The following is a 21,789-nucleotide window of genomic DNA, read 5'->3' as shown; positions in this document are numbered from 1 at the left end:
AGTGCCACTGCCAGTGTGACTGACCACTGACCACTGTGACCAGTGACCTGACCACACTGACCACCAGTATAGTATATTGTGATTGAATGTCTGCCTGAAAAAGTACACTCGTCGTGTGACTTGTGTGGTGTTTTTTTATTCTATAAAAATTAAAAAACTCATTCTGCTGACAGTGTCCAGCAGGTCCGTCATTATATAATATATACCTGTCCGGCTGCAGTAGTGATATATATATATTTTTTATATCATTATTTATCATCCAGTCTATACTAGCAGCAGACACAGTACGGTAGTTCACGGCTGTAGCTACCTCTGTGTCGGCACTCGGCAGTCCATCCATAATTGTATACCACCTACCCGTGGTTTTTTTTTTCTTTCTTCTTTATACATACTACATCTCATTATCATCCAGTCTATATTAGCAGCAGACACAGTACAGTACGGTAGTCCACGGCTGTAGCTACCTCTGTGTCGGCACTCGGCAGTCCATCCATAATTGTATACCACCTACCCGTGGTTTTTTTTTTCTTTCTTCTTTATACATACTACATCTCATTATCATCCAGTCTATATTAGCAGCAGACACAGTACAGTACGGTAGTCCACGGCTGTAGCTACCTCTGTGTCGGCACTCGGCAGTCCATCCATAATTGTATACCACCTACCCGTGGGTTTTTTTTTCTTTCTTCTTTATACATACTACATCTCATTATCATCCAGTCTATATTAGCAGCAGACACAGTACAATACGGTAGTCCACGGCTGTAGCTATCTCTGTGTCGGCACTCGGCAGTCCATCCATAATTGTATACCACCTACCCGTGTTTTTTTTTTTCTTTCTTCTTTATACATACTACATCTCATTATCAACCAGTCTATATTAGCAGCAGACACAGTACAGTACGGTAGTCCACGGCTGTAGCTACCTCTGTGTCGGCACTTGGCAGTCCATCCATAATTGTATACCACCTACCCGTGGTTTTTTTTCTTTCTTCTTTATACATACTACATCTCATTATCAACCAGTCTATATTAGCAGCAGACAGTACGGTAGTTCACGGCTGTAGCTACCTCTGTGTCGGCACTCGGCAGTCCATCCATAATTGTATACCACCTACCCGTGGTTTTTTTTTTCTTTTTTCTTTATACATACTACATCTCATTATCATCCAGTCTATATTAGCAGCAGACACAGTACAGTACGGTAGTCCACGGCTGTAGCTACCTCTGTGTCGGCACTCGGCAGTCCATCCATAATTGTATACCACCTACCCGTGGTTTTTTTTTTCTTTCTTCTTTATACATACTACATCTCATTATCAACCAGTCTATATTAGCAGCAGACACAGTACAGTACGGTAGTCCACGGCTGTAGCTACCTCTGTGTCGGCACTCGGCAGTCCATCCATAATTGTATACTAGTATCCATCCATCTCCATTGTTTACCTGAGGTGCCTTTTAGTTGTGCCTATTAAAATATGGAGAACAAAAATGTTGAGGTTCCAAAATTAGGGAAAGATCAAGATCCACTTCCAACTCGTGCTGAAGCTGCTGCCACTAGTCATGGCCGAGACGATGAAATGCCAGCAACGTCGTCTGCCAAGGCCGATGCCCAATGTCATAGTACAGAGCATGTCAAATCCAAAACACCAAATATCAGTAAAAAAAGGACTCCAAAACCTAAAATAAAATTGTCGGAGGAGAAGCGTAAACTTGCCAATATGCCATTTACCACACGGAGTGGCAAGGAACGGCTGAGGCCCTGGCCTATGTTCATGGCTAGTGGTTCAGCTTCACATGAGGATGGAAGCACTCAGCCTCTCGCTAGAAAACTGAAAAGACTCAAGCTGGCAAAAGCACCGCAAAGAACTGTGCGTTCTTCGAAATCCCAAATCCACAAGGAGAGTCCAATTGTGTCGGTTGCGATGCCTGACCTTCCCAACACTGGACGTGAAGAGCATGCGCCTTCCACCATTTGCACGCCCCCTGCAAGTGCTGGAAGGAGCACCCGCAGTCCAGTTCCTGATAGTCAGATTGAAGATGTCAGTGTTGAAGTACACCAGGATGAGGAGGATATGGGTGTTGCTGGCGCTGGGGAGGAAATTGACCAGGAGGATTCTGATGGTGAGGTGGTTTGTTTAAGTCAGGCACCCAGGGAGACACCTGTTGTCCGTGGGAGGAATATGGCCACTGACATGCCTGGTGAAAATACCAAAAAAATCAGCTCTTCGGCGTGGAAGTATTTCAACAGAAATGCGGACAACAGGTGTCAAGCCGTGTGTTGCCTTTGTCAAGCTGTAATAAGTAGGGGTAAGGACGTTAACCACCTCGGAACATCCTCCCTTATACGTCACCTGCAGCGCATTCATAATAAGTCAGTGACAAGTTCAAAAACTTTGGGCGACAGCGGAAGCAGTCCACTGACCAGTAAATCCCTTCCTCTTGTAACCAAGCTCACGCAAACCACCCCACCAACTCCCTCAGTGTCAATTTCCTCCTTCCCCAGGAATGCCAATAGTCCTGCAGGCCATGTCACTGGCAATTCTGACGAGTCCTCTCCTGCCTGGGATTCCTCCGATGCATCCTTGCGTGTAACGCCTACTGCTGCTGGCGCTGCTGTTGTTGCTGCTGGGAGTCGATGGTCATCCCAGAGGGGAAGTCGTAAGCCCACTTGTACTACTTCCAGTAAGCAATTGACTGTTCAACAGTCCTTTGCGAGGAAGATGAAATATCACAGCAGTCATCCTGCTGCAAAGCGGATAACTGAGGCCTTGACAACTATGTTGGTGTTAGACGTGCGTCCGGTATCCGCCGTTAGTTCACAGGGAACTAGACAATTTATTGAGGCAGTGTGCCCCCGTTACCAAATACCATCTAGGTTCCACTTCTCTAGGCAGGCGATACCGAGAATGTACACGGACGTCAGAAAAAGACTCACCAGTGTCCTAAAAAATGCAGTTGTACCCAATGTCCACTTAACCACGGACATGTGGACAAGTGGAGCAGGGCAGGGTCAGGACTATATGACTGTGACAGCCCACTGGGTAGATGTATGGACTCCCGCCGCAAGAACAGCAGCGGCGGCACCAGTAGCAGCATCTCGCAAACGCCAACTCTTTCCTAGGCAGGCTACGCTTTGTATCACCGGTTTCCAGAATACGCACACAGCTGAAAACCTCTTACGGCAACTGAGGAAGATCATCGCGGAATGGCTTACCCCAATTGGACTCTCCTGTGGATTTGTGGCATCGGACAACGCCAGCAATATTGTGTGTGCATTAAATATGGGCAAATTCCAGCACGTCCCATGTTTTGCACATACCTTGAATTTGGTGGTGCAGAATTTTTTTAAAAACGACAGGGGCGTGCAAGAGATGCTGTCGGTGGCCAGAAGAATTGAGGGACACTTTCGGCGTACAGGCACCACGTACAGAAGACTGGAGCACCACCAAAAACTACTGAACCTGCCCTGCCATCATCTGAAGCAAGAAGTGGTAACGAGGTGGAATTCAACCCTCTATATGCTTCAGAGGTTGGAGGAGCAGCAAAAGGCCATTCAAGCCTATACAATTGAGCATGATATAGGAGGTGGAATGCACCTGTCTCAAGCGCAGTGGAGAATGATTTCAACGTTGTGCAAGGTTCTGATGCCCTTTGAACTTGCCACACGTGAAGTCAGTTCAGACACTGCCAGCCTGAGTCAGGTCATTCCCCTCATCAGGCTTTTGCAGAAGAAGCTGGAGACATTGAAGGAGGAGCTAACATGGAGCGATTCCGCTAGGCATGTGGGACTTGTGGATGGAGCCCTTAATTCGCTTAACAAGGATTCACGGGTGGTCAATCTGTTGAAATCAGAGCACTACATTTTGGCCACCGTGCTCGATCCTAGATTTAAAGCCTACCTTGGATCTCTCTTTCCGGCAGACACAAGTCTGCTGGGGTTGAAAGACCTGCTGGTGAGAAAATTGTCAAGTCAAGCGGAACGCGACCTGTCAACATCTCCTCCTTCACATTCTCCCGCAACTGGGGATGCGAGGAAAAGGCTCAGAATTCCGAGCCCACCCGCTGGCGGTGATGCAGGGCAGTCTGGAGCGACTGCTGATGCTGACATCTGGTCCGGACTCAAGGACCTGACAACGATTACGGACATGTCGTCTACTGTCACTGCATATGATTCTCTCAACATTGAAAGAATGGTGGAGGATTATATGAGTGACCGCATCCAAGTAGGCACGTCACACAGTCCGTACTTATACTGGCAGGAAAAAGAGGCAATTTGGAGGCCCTTGCACAAACTGGCTTTATTCTACCTAAGTTGCCCTCCCACAAGTGTGTACTCCGAAAGAGTGTTTAGTGCCGCCGCTCACCTTGTCAGCAATCGGCGTACGAGGTTACATCCAGAAAATGTGGAGAAGATGATGTTCATTAAAATGAATTATAATCAATTCCTCCGCGGAGACATTGACCAGCAGCAATTGCCTCCACAAAGTACACAGGGAGCTGAGATGGTGGATTCCAGTGGGGACGAATTGATAATCTGTGAGGAGGGGGATGTACACGGTGATATATCGGAGGATGATGATGAGGTGGACATCTTGCCTCTGTAGAGTCAGTTTGTGCAAGGAGAGATTAATTGCTTCTTTTTTGGTGGGGGTCCAAACCAACCCGTCATATCAGTCACAGTCGTGTGGCAGACCCTGTCACTGAAATGATGGGTTGGTTAAAGTGTGCATGTCCTGTTTATACAACATAAGGGTGGGTGGGAGGGCCCAAGGACAATTCCATCTTGCACCTCTTTTTTCTTTAATTTTTCTTTGCGTCATGTGCTGTTTTGGGAGGGTTTTTTGGAAGGGACATCCTGCGTGACACTGCAGTGACACTCCTAGATGGGCCCGGTGTTTGTGTCGGCCACTAGGGTCGCTTATCTTACTCACACAGCTACCTCATTGCGCCTCTTTTTTTCTTTGCGTCATGTGCTGTTTGGGGAGGGTTTTTTGGAAGGGACATCCTGCGTGACACTGCAGTGACACTCCTAGATGGGCCCGGTGTTTGTGTCGGCCACTAGGGTCGCTTATCTTACTCACACAGCTACCTCATTGCGCCTCTTTTTTTTCTTTGCGTCATGTGCTGTTTGGGGAGGGTTTTTTGGAAGGGACATCCTGCGTGACACTGCAGTGACACTCCTAGATGGGCCCGGTGTTTGTGTCGGCCACTAGGGTCGCTTATCTTACTCACACAGCTACCTCATTGCGCCTCTTTTTTTCTTTGCGTCATGTGCTGTTTGGGGAGGGTTTTTTGGAAGGGACATCCTGCGTGACACTGCAGTGACACTCCTAGATGGGCCCGGTTATTGTGTCGGCCACTAGGGTCGCTTATCTTACTCACACAGCTACCTCATTGCGCCTCTTTTTTTCTTTGCGTCATGTGCTGTTTGGGGAGGGTTTTTTGGAAGGGACATCCTGCGTGACACTGCAGTGACACTCCTAGATGGGCCCGGTGTTTGTGTCGGCCACTAGGGTCGCTTATCTTACTCACACAGCTACCTCATTGCGCCTCTTTTTTTCTTTGCGTCATGTGCTGTTTGGGGAGGGTTTTTTGGAAGGGACATCCTGCGTGACACTGCAGTGACACTCCTAGATGGGCCCGGTGTTTGTGTCGGCCACTAGGGTCGCTTATCTTACTCACACAGCTACCTCATTGCGCCTCTTTTTTTCTTTGCGTCATGTGCTGTTTGGGGAGGGTTTTTTGGAAGGGACATCCTGCGTGACACTGCAGTGCCACTCCTAGATGGGCCAGGTGTTTGTGTCGGCCACTAGGGTCGCTTAGCTTAGTCATCCAGCGACCTCGGTGCAAATTTTAGGACTAAAAATAATATTGTGAGGTGTGAGGTATTCAGAATAGACTGAAAATGAGTGGAAATGATGGTTTTTGAGGTTAATAATACTTTGGGATCAAAATGACCCCCAAATTCTATGATTTAAGCTGTTTTTTAGGTTTTTTGGAAAAAAACACCCGAATCCAAAACACACCCGAATCCGACAAAAAAAATTCGGTTAGGTTTTGCCAAAACGCGGTCGAACCCAAAACACGGCCGCGGAACCGAACCCAAAACCAAAACACAAAACCCGAAAAATTTCCGGTGCTCATCTCTAATTCTAGGGTGCCGTGACAAAATTTGGGAACCACTGCTATGGTCAAAAAATTTTATTACAATACTATATTCATGAAACATGTAAGAGATCGGAGTGGTCAGAATCTTTTTTTTTTCTGTACAGTATTTTATATTATTGACTGTTTAGATCAGTGGTTAGGGAACAGGGGTAAATTACCCCAAATGGGGTAAAAATGAAACACAGCCCCATCCAGCACACAATGTGACGTGCTGACGTCACACCGCGCTCCATCCTGCCCTGCCCTGCGCTGTGCTCCTGGCTGCCCTGTGCTGTGTTCCTGGCCGCGGTGTGACGTGCTGACATCATACCGCGCTCCCTCACGCCCACCCTGTCCTGCACTGTCTTGTCCTCCCGCCAGCGGCCCGCCAACCCCCGCACAGAACTTGAAGTGTTCTGTGGCTGACCGCTGACGGAGTTCCGCAGGATCAGACAGTGGCCCACATAACAGTGGGAAATTCCCACTGACATCACTGAGGTGAGGATGTGACCATCTGTCTCCTAAAAGTTGTGTCCCGCCCTTTACCCCCTCATCCATCTTTCTTACATTCATTCTGGTGTTTTGGGGAGAAAGTGCTTATTAACCCATTCATTGCCAAAAAAAAATTGCCAAAAATAATAAAAAACAATAATAATTATATATATATATATATATATATATATATATATAAAACCAGTATATATGTACAATAATGCAAATATAGGATATGTCCAAATGTATTCGGGCGCTATAGAAATGAGGTGCCTTGCTAAGCTGCAGCCAAAGATAGAGGGAAGTCACTCCCACTGTAACAGAAATACAACAAATGGGAGGCTGCGCTCAAAGGAAAGAGCAGTACTAGTGCCACAATACTGTACACTACACAACATACAACATGTTGTGTAGTGTACAGTATTGTGTCTTTTATTAAATTGTCTTTTTAAAATTGACCAATTTGGCACTAGTACTGCTCTTTCCTTTGAGCGCAGCCTCCCATTTGTTGTATATATGCACAATAATATATGATTTCCGTCCTTTCAAATCAAGGGGGTAACGTCAGCGTATCTAAATATATTTTGGGGTAAAAGGTAAAAAAGTTCCCTGACACCTGGTTTAGATCAACTGTTTTGGAAAGTATACTCCTATCAACATGTCAGTATTTTGTAACTTTTAGCTGTGATCTAAGGAAAATGTAATATAATATTAATGAAAAAAACGATTACTTTGCTTTCCATAGGTGTGGTAAATGTCCTGCTGACAACTCCTCTGTGGGTTGTTAACACCAGACTGAAACTACAAGGTGCTAAATTCAGAGATGACGATATTGTACCTACCAAGTACACAGGCATCACTGGTAAGTTGCGGATTAAGGTCCACTAACAATTCACTACACATGCATGCTCTAAGGTTATTTACAAATGCAAAAATTATTTATGTGCCTCCTCTTAAGCGATTGCACTTTCACAGGAAAGCACATGAATTTGAGTGCAGAGATGGCATATTTTGCCAAGTGCGGATAAGGCTTCATTCAGTTGCATTCCTATGGAAATTGATTATTACGTTACTCACATCCAGAAAAGTAATAAAAAGAGAGAAGGGAGAGGGGGGGACATGATAGAAACTTTTAAATATACCAAGGGTTTTAACAAAGTTCAGGAGGGAAACATTCTTCAAAGGAAGAGGAGAATTAGAACTCAAGGATATACACTGAAACTGGAGGAAGGCAGGTTCAGGGGAAATTTGAAGAAAAATTACTTCACAGAAAGTGGATAAGTGGAATAGCCTCCCATCAGAGGTGGTAGAGGCTAAGACTGTAGAGCAATTTAAACATGCTTGGGATAGGCATATGAATATCCTTACAAAGAATTAAGGTTCAAAAAGGGCTGAGATTACTTAAAGGATAAAAAAAAGGTGCAGACTAGATGGGCCAAGTGGTTCTTATCTGCCGTCAAATTCTATGTTTCAAATTCTAAGATTAAAATATAAAACAGTAACACTTGCAGTAAAGACATGACTATCATGATTAATTTAAAGGACAGCTCCACATTGGGGGTTATTCAGGTTTGTTAGCAAACCAAAAAAGTAAGCAATTGAGCAAACCCATGTTGCACTGCAGTAGGGCAGATGTAACATGTGCAGAGAGATTTAGATTTGAGTGGGTTATTTTCTTTCTGTGCATGATAAATACTGGTTGCTTAATTTCTACGCTGCAATTTAGATTTCAGTTTAAACATACCCCACCCAAATCTAAATCTTTCTGCACGTTACATCTGCCCCACCTGCAGTACAACATGGTTTACACAATAGCTTACCTTTTTGATTTGCTAACAAACCTGAATAAGGCACATTGTCTCCACAGAAAAATTATTCTGGCTCTTTGGCATTTTTCACATTTTATTTTCTTACATCGTTGATCAGAATTTATTTGCTCAGGAATTTTTATCATTGATAGATGGTGAAATAAAAACAAACATTTTTTATTAAGTACAAATGAAAAGCAGACTATGTGAGTATCCTATTAGCTGCTGTAAATTATTGCGGCTAATGGTTCTCCCAGGGGCTATCCAATAAGCCCTGGCCACCAGCACGTATGTGGATTAGGCCTTTATATCCGTTTTTCAGTGATAATAGAGCTGAAGTAAGGATGGCATTGTGTAGGGAAGTGAAGTGAAACGTCAAGCAGGAAGAATAAGGAATCTGTGATGATGGCCTCAATGTTACACTTAGTGATGGTACCCTTAGGAGGTAGAGATGGAGAATCAAAGAGGGATACAGTAGGTTAAAAGAGAGCAGGTGATTCTCAGAGAAGGGGAAAGGGAAGTTGGAGAAGTCGGAAATATAACAGCAAGTAAAGACCAGATCAAATGAGTTCCCAGTCACATGGGAGGATGAGGAGGTCCACTAGAAGAGACCAAGTAAAGCTATGAGGTTAAGGAGTTCAGAGGCAGAGGATTCTGTTGGGATATCGATTGGGATGTTGAAATCACCTAAGATAATGGAGGGAGTGTCTGAAGAGAGGAAGTGAGTGATCTGGGAAGCAATGTGATCTAGGAATTTGGTGAGAATGCCAGGGGGATAAAAAATGTTAGCTACTCGAAAGTAAACAGGTTGGAAAAGGAGTCTAGTATGGACCTTGAATGTAGAGGGAAGTTTCTGGGGGTATGAGTTGGTAGGAGTAACCAGACGATAGAAGGACACCACCACCACGTCAATACCAGGGCCCGAGGGGGTATGTGAATGTGAAGCCTCCAGCTGAGAATGCAGTTGGTGAAGTGGTGTCAAGGGGAAACTCAGGTTTCGGTAATGGCTAGGAGATTCAGGGAGTTGGAAATGAACTTGTGTGGGGACCACTTTGTTACGGACATTAACTTGGAGGGCAGAAATTGGTGAGGGAGTAGTGATGGTGCGGGTAACTGAGCTAGGTAGGGAAGGGAGTTCAGTATGATGTTGATGGGAGCAAGGTGATATGACAGGGACAGGAGGGAGCGGGACTGAGTGGTGGAATAGTAGGACCATGTTGGGGCAGAGGTGATTGAAAGTGGGGTAACGAGAGGAGGGGAGAGAGGGAGAGGTTTAGGAGACTAGGGGAGAAGGATAAAGGTGGAAACAGGAGGCAAGATACGATTAGGTAGACACTGAGTGATGGAGGGAGTTGAAGAAAACCTAGACATACAGATGTGTCCTCTTACAACTTTGCTCTACAAGTCGCATTACACATAACGTGTGGGTGCTGTGTGACTGTAGCGCAAAGCGTCTTTTTTTGCATTTTTTGCAGCTGAAATGCGTTTTAGCTGCAATGGAATTCAATAGGACGCATGAGCAGATTCTGCTGATTAAAATGCAGCACGCTTATATTCTGTGTGTGACTGCAACTGTATTTGCATACAAAATGCTATGCCACAATGTTTGCCTGAAAAACACTGTAACGTGGCATTCGGATGCAGATAGAGCCGCTATTACACACAGAATATAGGCATGCTGCATATTATTATAATCAACAGAAGCTGCTTGTGCATCCTATTGCATCCTATTGTGTTCCATTGAGATTAAGACGCGTTTTTGGGGCCTAAAACGCAAAGAAAGAAGCTCAGTGCTTCTGAGTCCCGCCACGGCATGGCACGACTTAAAGGGCTGTTAAGCGTATCTGCAGCAAGGAAGAGGATACATCTGTGTGGAGTAGGTGAATAGTGAGAGGCAAACTGGAAATAGGAGTGGAGTCTGTAAGAGAATCAGAGGAGTAGATTTGCAGAAATGTAGGTGAGAAATGCAGTATAAGCTCTATGGCAGTAAATTTTGTTTGAAATATGTAGATAACATAGGTGTAGACATTGAATTTGACTGTGTATGAAATGAGAGGATGTGAGTGTGTGCAAAAAAGCAATGGTAATCCAGATAGGACTTTTAAGTGTATAAAGTAAAAATTGCATTGGTACAGCTGTGCATTCAAAAAATTGAAAGTACAAATAAAAGCATTTGCAGGTGAAATGGAAAGTTTTTGAAATGTCCAAAACATGGAGTTCAGTGCTGAGCAACCAGATTAAACTACCAGGTGGTGAATGATGTGAAGAGTAAGTTTGATTTTTTTTTTTTAAAAGTCCTTCATTTTTCTGTTTTTATGGTAGAGTGGTCTCCTTTTTTCACTTAAATTTACGGGCCTGATTCAGGTTGGATTGCAAATTCTGCTAAATTGCAGAATTTGCAATCCCTGTGAACACATGCTGGGGGCTGCCCATTGCAGGGCAAGGCCACCCAGCATGCTGACCGCTGCTCCCACCCCTTGATCAAGCAAAAATTGTGATCGCACCGCAATTCCTGCCTGATCGCGGAAATTAGGGTTTCCTCCTGCCATCTTTCTGATTGCAGCGGCTGCATGTGACATCACGCCCATGCCACCATCATGCTCACGCCGTGCTCCCCCCCCCCCCCCCCCGTTTATATGACTCCACCTCTGTTTACCCGTCGCCGCCCCTGCAATGCGGTGATGGGAAAATGGAGGTGGAGTCATCTCAACTGGCAGAGGCATTTGCATTTATCTAGCATCCTTAAGGGATATTGGGGGAATCTAGTACGATGGGGTATAGACGGGGTCCAAATTTCTTCAACTGGGTGTGCTAGCTCCTCCCCTCTATGCCCCCTCCCACAGGCAGTTTTGAAAAAAGTGCCCTCAGGAGAGGATGCACACCCTGGGGCTCCAGAGAGTTTACTTCACTTTCTTTTAAATCTTTGTTGTTTTCGGTATGCTGTTTGGGCGACAGCATACCTGCAACGTGGGAGTTAGGGGGGGGGGGTTATGGTCACCATCCTTGCGAGGTGTCAGAGCCGCTTCCACGCTGCAGGGCCACCATCCTGAGAGGTTGTTGTACAGCGGGGCACTGCGCCTTAGCGGTCACAGCCGCAGCACGCGGCAAACCCCTAACGTTGCCTGAAGGTGACGACAGTGGTGAGTACAAACCGGGGGCCTTGCTAGGGTGGTCCCCCGGTTCTTGGTGAGGCAAAACCGCAGGGGTGGCATACGGGACCACCCTGGGGGGGACCTGCTATAGCCCCCTGTGTACTCTGGCAAGCGATTGTGAAAACAGGTATTTATATTATGTTTTACACCAAAAGGAGACATTTGCCAGTATAAATACGTTTATAGCTCCGGCGCCATTGCAGGGGACAGAGCTACCTCAGAGCGGGAACAGCGGCTTCTTTGCGCCTTCTTCTGCTTCCAGCAGCAGCAGGTTAGAAAGGGGTAGAGCAGCTATTATACTTGTAAATAGAGTCCTCATAAGGACGAAATACCGGTGTTCCACTGAGTCACACTATAAAGTTATCTACCTTTGAGTATGAATAGTTAGATAATGTGCCTGATGCATATGAGTCTATAACTATTGCTGTGGTTTTCTTTTGCTGTGCAACTGAATATGTTTAAAATTCCTATATAAGGTAATGCAGTAATATGTTTCTCCTACATACTTGTAATGTATTTGTAGTGGATTATGTGCTCATATTGCTTATTATACTAATGTATAACCCTGTGACTGGCTGCTAGTGTGATTGCTGACTTTACTATAAATTCCATCAGTTAAAAATCTGTGTATTCCAATCCTCAAATGCTGGTGTTAAGCAGGGTAGTGTCGTATTGTATGTCACTTTAACAAATTTTAAAGTGATTACAGTAATAATCAATTGTGTAATAACACTGTAAAGGTGTGTGATTTATTTATAATGTCTAAGAGCGCAAGAGTGAGGAAAATACACTTTCCACAGCAACACCAACACTCAATTCATGTTGTCTTGCAGAGTGAGATTAACCTATCGTGGTTTAATGGGATTATGTGCAAAATGGTTAGTTGTCTCCAAAACCTCTTAAGTAAACGAGGCAGGCACAGGTTCTGGATGAACCTTCATGGGCTATTTTGCACAGACATTATCCAGCTTAGCTGAGCAGGTTATTCCAGCTCCTATACCAGCGATAGGTTATCCTATTAACCCTTACATGCATCTTTCATTCGAAGGTTATCCACCTAGGGAATGACAGTCTCTTAACAAAGGCAGGCTTAAGGGCCGGTGGTAAGTAAATCACATAAACATAATACAACATCTTCACAGTCTACACATGTTTAGCTGAGGACTCATTGCACGTTGGAAGGTCTCAGCTCAGTGTATATCTGAGCTTATTAGTGCTATGTAAGTCATTCTATCCGCAGAAGCAGCAGAGCCTATGTTTGGAAACCAAGGCAGCTGTGTTTAAACGTCCCAAAACAACTGATGAAAATTATGTTGGGTTTCGCCCAGTAGGAAGAGAATTCCAGGTAATTAAATTCCAATTATACTCGTCCAGTTAGGGACTATTAAGGGTGGCTCCATAAGTAGATTTGCATATCTTAGATTGCTGCGAAAAGCTACGTTAATTTTGTTTTCTACATAAATAAATGATGTCACGGATAGGAGACTCGATGGTTTTTTAAAGACCATTTTTTCTTTTTGTCTGGGACAATCATTAGACCAGTTTTGGCTTCAGCCACTTAGGCATATCCTGAGCAGATGCATTAAAAGTGGATCTTTCAATGGCATCTGGAAAATAAAAATTTCATATGCATATCAAACAGACAGCGGTAAGCGGACCTGGATATGGGTATATGTACATGGTAGGCTGAATCAGAATCCAGGAAAGTTCTGGAGTCTTATCTTGTTTACTGGAGATATTCTTTTTGGTAAAGAATTAACAGTATTTTGGAGTCAGAAGCAGATTCCAAGAAAGTGAAGATTACTTTCACACATAAGTTCAAGGCTAGTTCCAGCTTTCCTGTCATTTCGGAATCAAGGAAAAGCAAAAGGAAAAAAGGGTAAAGCAAACAGTCCCAATCCAACAAGTCTAGTAAGGCTAAAAGGTATTGGACTACCAGAGGCACGGTTATGATCTACAGCCACACCACAAAACCACCTGGTAATACCAAGTGCTGCAGGTGTTTTCAGGAAACACCCTCATTAAAAAAATGTACCAGACCGTCTTCTGTGGAAACGAAGACTAGGGCTTTGCAAGCAGGAGTGATAATTCAGTTCCTCTTGCACAATGAGGACAAGGTTTGATTCCAACTTGGTTCTAGTCAGAAAAATATATACCAAGGTATATTCGGGGGCTGTAGACGTGGGGTGCCTTACTAAGCAGCTGCCTCAGAACAAAGGGGGAGTCACTCCCACAATTATATAGGGAACCAAACAACAAATAGGAGACTGCGCTGAGTAATATTGGTATGTATTACAATATGAGAGAGCAAATAAATTTCTCTACTAAAACAATTTATTGCACAATTAATAGCAATTTATAAAAACATTCATGTCACATTAAATAAAAAAAATGATGGCTAATTTATAACACTGAACAAAATGAATTAAAAGGCAATATACTATAATAAAAAGTGCATTGCGTGCATATATTTTTAATACAATTGAAATGGGTCTGTCTCCCACACTTAATTGTTTTTAATTGTTTCTAATTGTTCTTAATGGTATCATAGTAGAACTGTTAATCATTTCACCAGGTGCTAATCAGACACCATATTGGAAAGGGTATATAAAGCCCAATGTTACAAGCTACTCACACCTTTGAAAAAGCTACCAGCTGAGTGCAGCAAAACCGGTTAGGTGCTTGTGTTTCCCAGCTGCAAGTGCACTGGAGAAAGGATCCGGACCAACCCCTGGACATTACAATCCACCGCATCTCAATAGGAGCCAAGCAACAGTTTGTGCTAGGAGGTCTCAGTCCGCAATGCATGAGGAGCTCACCAATAAGGGACATTAGGAGCGAATTAACCTCTAACAGTCCAACTACTGTTTTCCTCCACTGGACTCCCACCCAAATTGGGTACTTTTGTACTGGACTTTATTATCTGCTACAGGTGTGATAATGGGAACGTATAGCACTGCATTACACAAATAGCACCACATTACAGGTATAGCACCGCACTACACGTATAGCACCGCATTATATGACTTGCACCACATTACACATGTAGCCACGTCATTACATAAATAGGCCTATCATCATGGACAGACATTGGGCAGCTATAGGGCTGAAGGACTTTGCATTAGAGATTGTCCCAGGGCTGGCTGTGAGTGCAGCCTGATCAGCTGGCATCCTGAGAACAAGGTATATCAAGGTCCAGTCCCCAAACCATACACTGTGACTGGGCCCTAACCCTTACACCATCATAATAAAGCAAATAATGTAATTAAAAATAACTGCCGTGCCCCCTTCAGTGCTCAGTTGCCGCTCTGGCCAGTTCAGTGAGAGTGCGGGAGCTAGGGTGGAGGCGGGTGGAGTGATCTCGGCTCCGACCATCACTATGCTGCTGCTCCCAGGCCGGGCTCGTTGAAGAGACCTTTGGCCGGGGCCAGGGAGAGGATGCTGCTGGGCTGGTTAACTTTCTCCTGGTCCCCCGTTGGTAGAACAGCTTCACCACGTTTCAGGGCTAGCGGCACCTAGAAGTGACCGCTAGCCTAACTTCCAGATTGCATTCCAATGAACCGTAAGTACTGGAAGCAGTGTGAGCCAGCCCCACCTGAGTGTGAATCAGCCTGGCTGAGGGGAGTATGGGACTAGCCCATTGGAATCTGTCATGGTGTCCTGGTGGGCCAATCCGCCCCTTCCTCAACGACTTAATAATCCTGGCACAGTCTCAGGAATTGTTCACTATCATCTGTAACAGACCACAGCTGGTTACAGAGATATGGTTGGCTCATAAACTGGGCAAGGTCGTTCTGGATCTGTCACATCGGAGGACTCAATTAGGGGCTGTGTTGGAATTGGGTACTCAGAGAGTAATCTACTTCTGAACAAAATATCCAAAATTAATTTAAGGATTCAGGAGTTGCTACACAGTCAAATGGTATCCATTTGCACGGTAGTGCGTGTGATGAGTTTGATGGTGTAGACAATAAACATGATGGAATATACTTAGTTCCATTAGATACATCTGCAATATCTGATCATTTCTTGGTAGAAAGGTTTTTCATCAGACAATAAAAGCGCAGATTTTGGTCTTCTACTGGAAGTTAGGAGATAAATAGCTTGATGGACAAAGGAAAGCTTCTTTTCTATATCAGATGGCAAATCTGACAATGGATGCCAGCCTGTGGCGCTGGGCTGAAGTGTCAGGTAGGAGTTGCTTACAGGGGCAGTGGACCAAGGAAGAAATGTTGCCTGGCAATAAATATATTGGAACTTCGGGCCATATACATGGCACTGATCCAGGACATTCTTCGGGGAAAACCAGTTCAGATCCGCTTGGACAATGCGACGGCAGTAGTGTACCTCAACCATCAGGGAGGAACTCGCAGCTAAAAAGCTATGAAGGAGGTTAGTCACACACTAAAGTGGGCAGAACTTCATCATCCAGCCTTGTCCACAGTGTTCGTTCCGGGAGTCCTAAATTGGGAAGCGGATTTTCTCAGTCAACATGCCATTCAGGCAAGCGAATGGGCTCTACACCCGGAGGTCTTCCAGACTCTAATTGACAAGTGGGGGTCGCCAGAGGTAGATCAAACGGTGTCCCGTCAGAACAACAGAGTTCTCGCATATGGCTCAAGAACAAAGGATCCCAGAGCGATCTTTATGGATACCCTGTCGGTGAGATGGGACTTTCATCTGGCCTATGTGTTTGCTCCAATCACCTTATCACCAAGGGTGGTGAGAAAGATAAAGCAAGGAAAGGGTGCCGTGATACGAATGGCTCCGGCTTGGCCCAGAAGACATTGGTACACAGATCTGCAGAAAAAGTCGATGGATGCTCCATTCCTGCTCCCTCAACGTCCAGATCTACTGATGCAGGGTCCTTGTTATCACAGTCCTGGATCGACTGTCTTTGACGGCGTAGCTCTTGAGACCTCTATCCTGAAGTCAATAGGATTCTCTAAACAGGTAATTTAAACAATGCGCAGAGCAAGGAAACCTTACTCAGCTCGCATTTATCACCGAATATGGCAAAGCTATATTCATTGGTGCAGTGAACAGAAAATGGACTCTAAGTCTTTCGGAGTTTCCAGGGTCTTCGCATTCCTTCAGGCAAGAATGGATAAAGGTTTGAAGATGGCTTCCTTGAGAGTGCAAGTGTCAGCATTGACTCTATCGTTCCAAAAGAAAATTGCAAACTTACAGGATGTGCGTAATTTTTTCCAGGGAATGCTGCGCATTCAACCTCCTTTTGTTTCTCCTACAGTGCCATGGGACTTAAGTTTAGTCCTAAAGGCCCTTCAAGTTGCCCCGTTTGAACCACTTAATAAAGTGGATCTTAAATGGTTGACAGCTAAAGTTCTCTTTTTACTGCCCATGGCGTCAGCTAGAAGAGTATCAGATTTAGGGGCATTATTATATCGTCCTCCATTTCTGATCTTTTATCCAGATAGAGTGGTTCTCAGAACTCAATCTGGGTATCTTCCCAAGGTGGTGTCTAAATTTCACCTTAACAATGAAATTGTAGTCCCGGCTTTCCAGGAACAGGGCCTTTCTGCGGGAGATGCATCGCTGGATGTGGTCCGTGTCTTAAGGATCTACGTGGATCGTACCAGTGCCATCAGAAAGACAGATTCTCTCTTCGTTCTCTACGGATTTTACAAGAGGATGGCCTGCTGATAAGCAGACAGTGGCTTCGAATGACTATTTCAGAAGCATATTCTCAAGCTGATTTCCCTGTTTCTGCTAATGTCTCTGCTCACTCTATTCGTAAGGTAGGTCCATAATGAGCAGCACAACGTGGTGCTTCAGCAGAACAGATATGTAAAGCAGCCACATGGTCTTCCATTAACACATTCAATAGACATTATGCCATGGATACCTTTGCCTCTCATGACGCTGAATTCGGGTGAAGGATTCTCCTGTCCAATCAGGAGCGTCCCCACCACTAAATTGCTTTGGAAAATCCCATTGTTATCCTGTGGACAACCTGTGGACCCTGCCGGAGAAATTTATGTTATGGTAAGAATTTACCGTTGATAACGGTATTTCTCCCAAGTCCACAGGGATCCCACCCTGACGCACCTGATTTGAGAATCCTTTTATTCACTCTCCTCTTACTTCTTGTACGGAAGGGTGTGCATGTGTGTTCTTCTTGCCTGATTAGGGCTATCTATGATGCTCCTGCCTTGAGCTTTGGGAATACAACTGATTTGCCTGAGCCAGGAGGCGGGGATATATTGACGGGACCCTGTGTATGCTGTGAGGCCGAAAAGCTTTGACCGATTGGTGCATATCCGGTGTCACTTCATCATATCCGAATGTTATCTTCTGGATCCTGTGGACTTAGGAGAAATACCGTTATCAACGGTAAGTTCTTTCCATAACGTATATTTTAGTGATGTCCTGCAACAGTTTTTTGGTCGAGCGATCACCTTAGTATGAATATTGTCCTTTTCCCCCGTTTATTATGTTCACCCAACGTTCTTTTTTTTTCATCATCAATATTTGAAATTTGCATATATGTTCTTTTTCATATACATTGCTACCCTTTCTCCAATAATTCTCATTCTGTAATTTCTGAATAAAGTGTAACCCAGTAAAGCTATGTGTCAGTCATGTTTTCCATTGCACCAATACGCCGTAATAGCTACTATATCTAAATCATCTCTTTTCATTATTGCAATTAATTTTGGAATTGTATCTTCCAAGCTCCTAGTATTTGCACACACCGCTTTAAGACAGGCATTCCCAACCTTGGTCCTCAAGGCACACTAACAGTGCAGATTTTAGGGATGTCCAGGCTTCAGCACAGATGGTTAAATCAAAATAACTAGACTTCATCAGGTCTGACTATTGAAAGACGAAACGCGTTGAGATTGCTGCGCATGAGTCCCTCTTACTGGACAGATAAGCTCATATATATTTTCATTTCTTGTATATGTGTGTTTCTACCATTTGTAGGTCACTGCTTGATTAAATGTCTTCTTTTTAACCTTTCATTATCCCTGGCTGTGGATTCCTATTATGGGACTTATATGTTCCTAAAAAGGTTATATATGATTCAGTTTGCACAGTAAGATTGCAGTGTAAAAATGGTACACGCTATGTTGTATTTCTGCTTTTTATTTTGTGTGTGGGTCCTTTGTTTGCCAACAATACGCTAAACTGCGTTGGATATTGTATTCAACCCTTTACTGTTACATCTGCCCCACCTGCAGTGCATCATGGTTTTGCCCAATTGCTAACTTTTTTGGTTTGCTAACAAACCTGAATAATCCCCAATGGGTCTAATTCTGATTTATATTCAGTTCCGATGTTCAATAACTGATTATCGGGTGACTGTTCGTGTACCTTTGGTCGCACGCGCAAAGGCACCTTTGTGATGCCGCTTGCAGTGAGGATTTATTCTCAGAGTGATTGACAGTCAAAGACCTTTTAGAGAAGGCAACGGGAAGTGGCGGCAAAACGCAGACATGTTGTGACCATTTTCAGGGCGTGTTTCTGCATACAGCTGTGATCACGTCCGTAGAGAAACATGACGCTGACCGGATCACCTGATGGCAAAATCAGAAAATGCCAGTGTGTAAAAATGTTTTGGCCGGTACACAGACAAAGGGGCACAGGCCGTGGATGCCTTTTGAATAAAATGGTTATTATGTGGGCCGTATGTCCCCCCTATGCTCATGATACTAAAAGTCTTAAAGTAAATAAATAAGGACAAGTTAAGCATTATACTGGTCTTGCTTATTTGGTCACGCAGAGCATAGTTCTTACGCATTGCAACTAGTACTGTAGAAGTCTAGCATGCCATTCAAACTGAAGATTTTGGAGACGAGCGGCTTGGCTGTTAAGGCGGAAATGCTAGCGGTTTTCAGGATAACAAGTTTCTACACTGCTAAAAGCAAGGAAAAGAATCTACAAGAGATCATTTAACATGATTTATGACTTGTTTAGTAGATGGTGTGCTGAGAGGTATAGGGCCTGATTCAGACGCAATGTTGATGTACGCAGTGGAGCGATTTATTTGTAAAGTGCATTTATGGCAGGTAATGTGGACCTCCCATGGAAAGATTGGTAACAGTTAGTTGAAAGTCCAAACCGGCTAAGTAGCCAAAAGACAATAAGCCAGATATTTATATTAATCCTGTTATGTTAATTAAACAAGCAGGTGTTGGGATTAGTAGAATTGACACAGTGTATCACAGCAGCACTGTATTAGGTGTCTACTACGTTTTGCCTGCGCTTGGGATCCTGGCACCCAGCATACCTGTGCCGGGATCCCGAACGCTGGCATACAGGCAGCGGGGCGAGCGTGAAAGAGCCCCTTGTGGGCCCGCAGCACTCGCCACGGTGCAGGCTCCCTCCAGAGGTGTCGTGGACACCCTAGAGGCAGTATAATTGTTAGTATACCGGCTGTCGGGATCCCAGCGCCGGTATGGTGAGCGCCGGGATCCCGACAGCCGGCATATCAAATGCCTCCCCTGTATTAGCCAAGCTGTTACTCAGTGCTCACCGCTGTCTGGAAGTGTTTTCAAGCCTCCATCTGTAGCCGTTCAGCGTTGCTTCTCCGTTTTCCCCACAGGCTTAGTTGGCATGCGCTGGTATGCTGTGACTGCACTGCCAGACGTCTACGGAGCCCAATGAGCAGACGGGGGGTGAGGATGGTGCAAGTGGTCCAAAGAAAGAATAATTAGCATGATGCAATCAGAAGTCAGTTCCGTGGAAGGGGGGCACTCCATTGACGCATTTCTCTGCTATGCCCACAGAGCGGTTTCATCAGAAGGTTGATGAACCTCCTTGCCCCCAGTCTGCTCATCAGTGTCTGTATCGCCACCGGAGACGTCAGGCAGTGCGGTCACAGCATACCAGCGCATGCCAACTAAGCTTGTGGGGGAGATGGAGAAGCACCGCTAAACGGTTACAGATGGAGGCTTGAAAACACCTCCAGACAGAGGTCAGCATTGACTAACAGCTTGGCTAATACAGTGGTGCTGTATCAATTCTACTAATCCAAACACCTGCTGGTGTAATTAACATTACAACAGGACTAATAAATATCTGACTTATTGCCTTTTGGCTATTTAGCCAGTTTGGACTTTCAACTAACTGTGATCAATCTTTCCACGGGAGGTGTTATTCAATATTGTTTTTGTTGAAACCTAAATTAATCCCATCCAGGCTGCTTTTGCACAGATCCAGGTTTAACTAATATTACAGATGTGTCCACCTACATCTAGCCTCCCTGCACATTAAACAGCCCTTCTATCGCTGTAATGTAGCATTTCGTATGCAGATGCACTCAGAATTGATGATCTATCCCACAGGTTCTCAAACTCAGTCCTTAGGACTCCACACAGTGCGGGTTTCCAGGTCTCACAGAATCACAAGTGAAATAATTAGCGCCACTTCTGGATCTTTTAAAATAGGTCACTGGAAAATGTGAATGGTTTGGTGTCCTGAGGACAGACTTTGAGAACTACTGATCTATCCAAATAATGGACTATAGTGCAACACTGAATCAGCCACTTTATGTGCTTTTGCTGATTTCCTTATAGATCCCTGCATTTACTTGGTCTGTGTGAAAAAAATGCATACAGATGTGTCCTCATACACCTAGTATAATAAAAGGGAAGATCTTTCAGCGCTCATTTTTCAAACATATGTTGCTCATTATACATTTTGGCCTTAAAAAGTAAAATAGTTTGATATAATAGATTCATTATTATCCACAATACATAATTTCAAAAAGGATGTCTCAAATATATTTGAGATATCTGTCATGATATAAATACTCTAAAGCTGGGTCCCCACTAGATGTTTTGAACGATTTGTAATTTTGAGCCGAATTATAGCAATAAATCGATCCAATTGTCCATTGTGTATGCACTATTGCGAGCTTCCGCAAGTCATTAGTTTTGTCTTTTACTCGGCGCTATATGCTGCTCAATCTGAGAATGTCATTAACTATGTTTGCCACATCATGCAGTCTGTGCGCTATACCGGACGTCGTTCAGAACTGCCCGATGTTGACGTTGAGTTCAGCCCCTCCATTTTCTGGCTGTATCGTTTCCTGTGTGGATCATAAGCCGCATATCCAGAAGAGGATTTTTGTGCAGTTGTGCCCCGATCTGAACTTCTATGTGGTTATGTATAGTAATGTGCATGCATGCATCTCTATTGCTACATGTGTACTGCTGCTG

General features: G+C 44.4%; 1 protein-coding gene across 5 annotated transcripts in view; it reads left to right on the top strand.

The window, feature by feature from the left end:
* SLC25A17 (solute carrier family 25 member 17) overlaps positions 1-21,789 on the top strand; it is a 502,099-nt gene that overhangs the window by 330,205 nt on the left and 150,105 nt on the right. For all 5 annotated transcript variants that reach the window (XM_063940362.1, XM_063940358.1, XM_063940361.1 and 2 more), the window contains one exon: positions 7,388-7,504. In XM_063940362.1, coding sequence (XP_063796432.1) covers positions 7,388-7,504 — 117 coding nt within the window. The remainder of the gene's footprint in view (positions 1-7,387; positions 7,505-21,789) is intronic.

The sequence above is a fragment of the Pseudophryne corroboree genome, chromosome 9 (assembly GCF_028390025.1).
Source record: "Pseudophryne corroboree isolate aPseCor3 chromosome 9, aPseCor3.hap2, whole genome shotgun sequence".
Taxonomy (NCBI): Eukaryota; Metazoa; Chordata; class Amphibia; order Anura; family Myobatrachidae; genus Pseudophryne; species Pseudophryne corroboree.
This window is presented reverse-complemented; position numbering and strand designations above follow the sequence as displayed.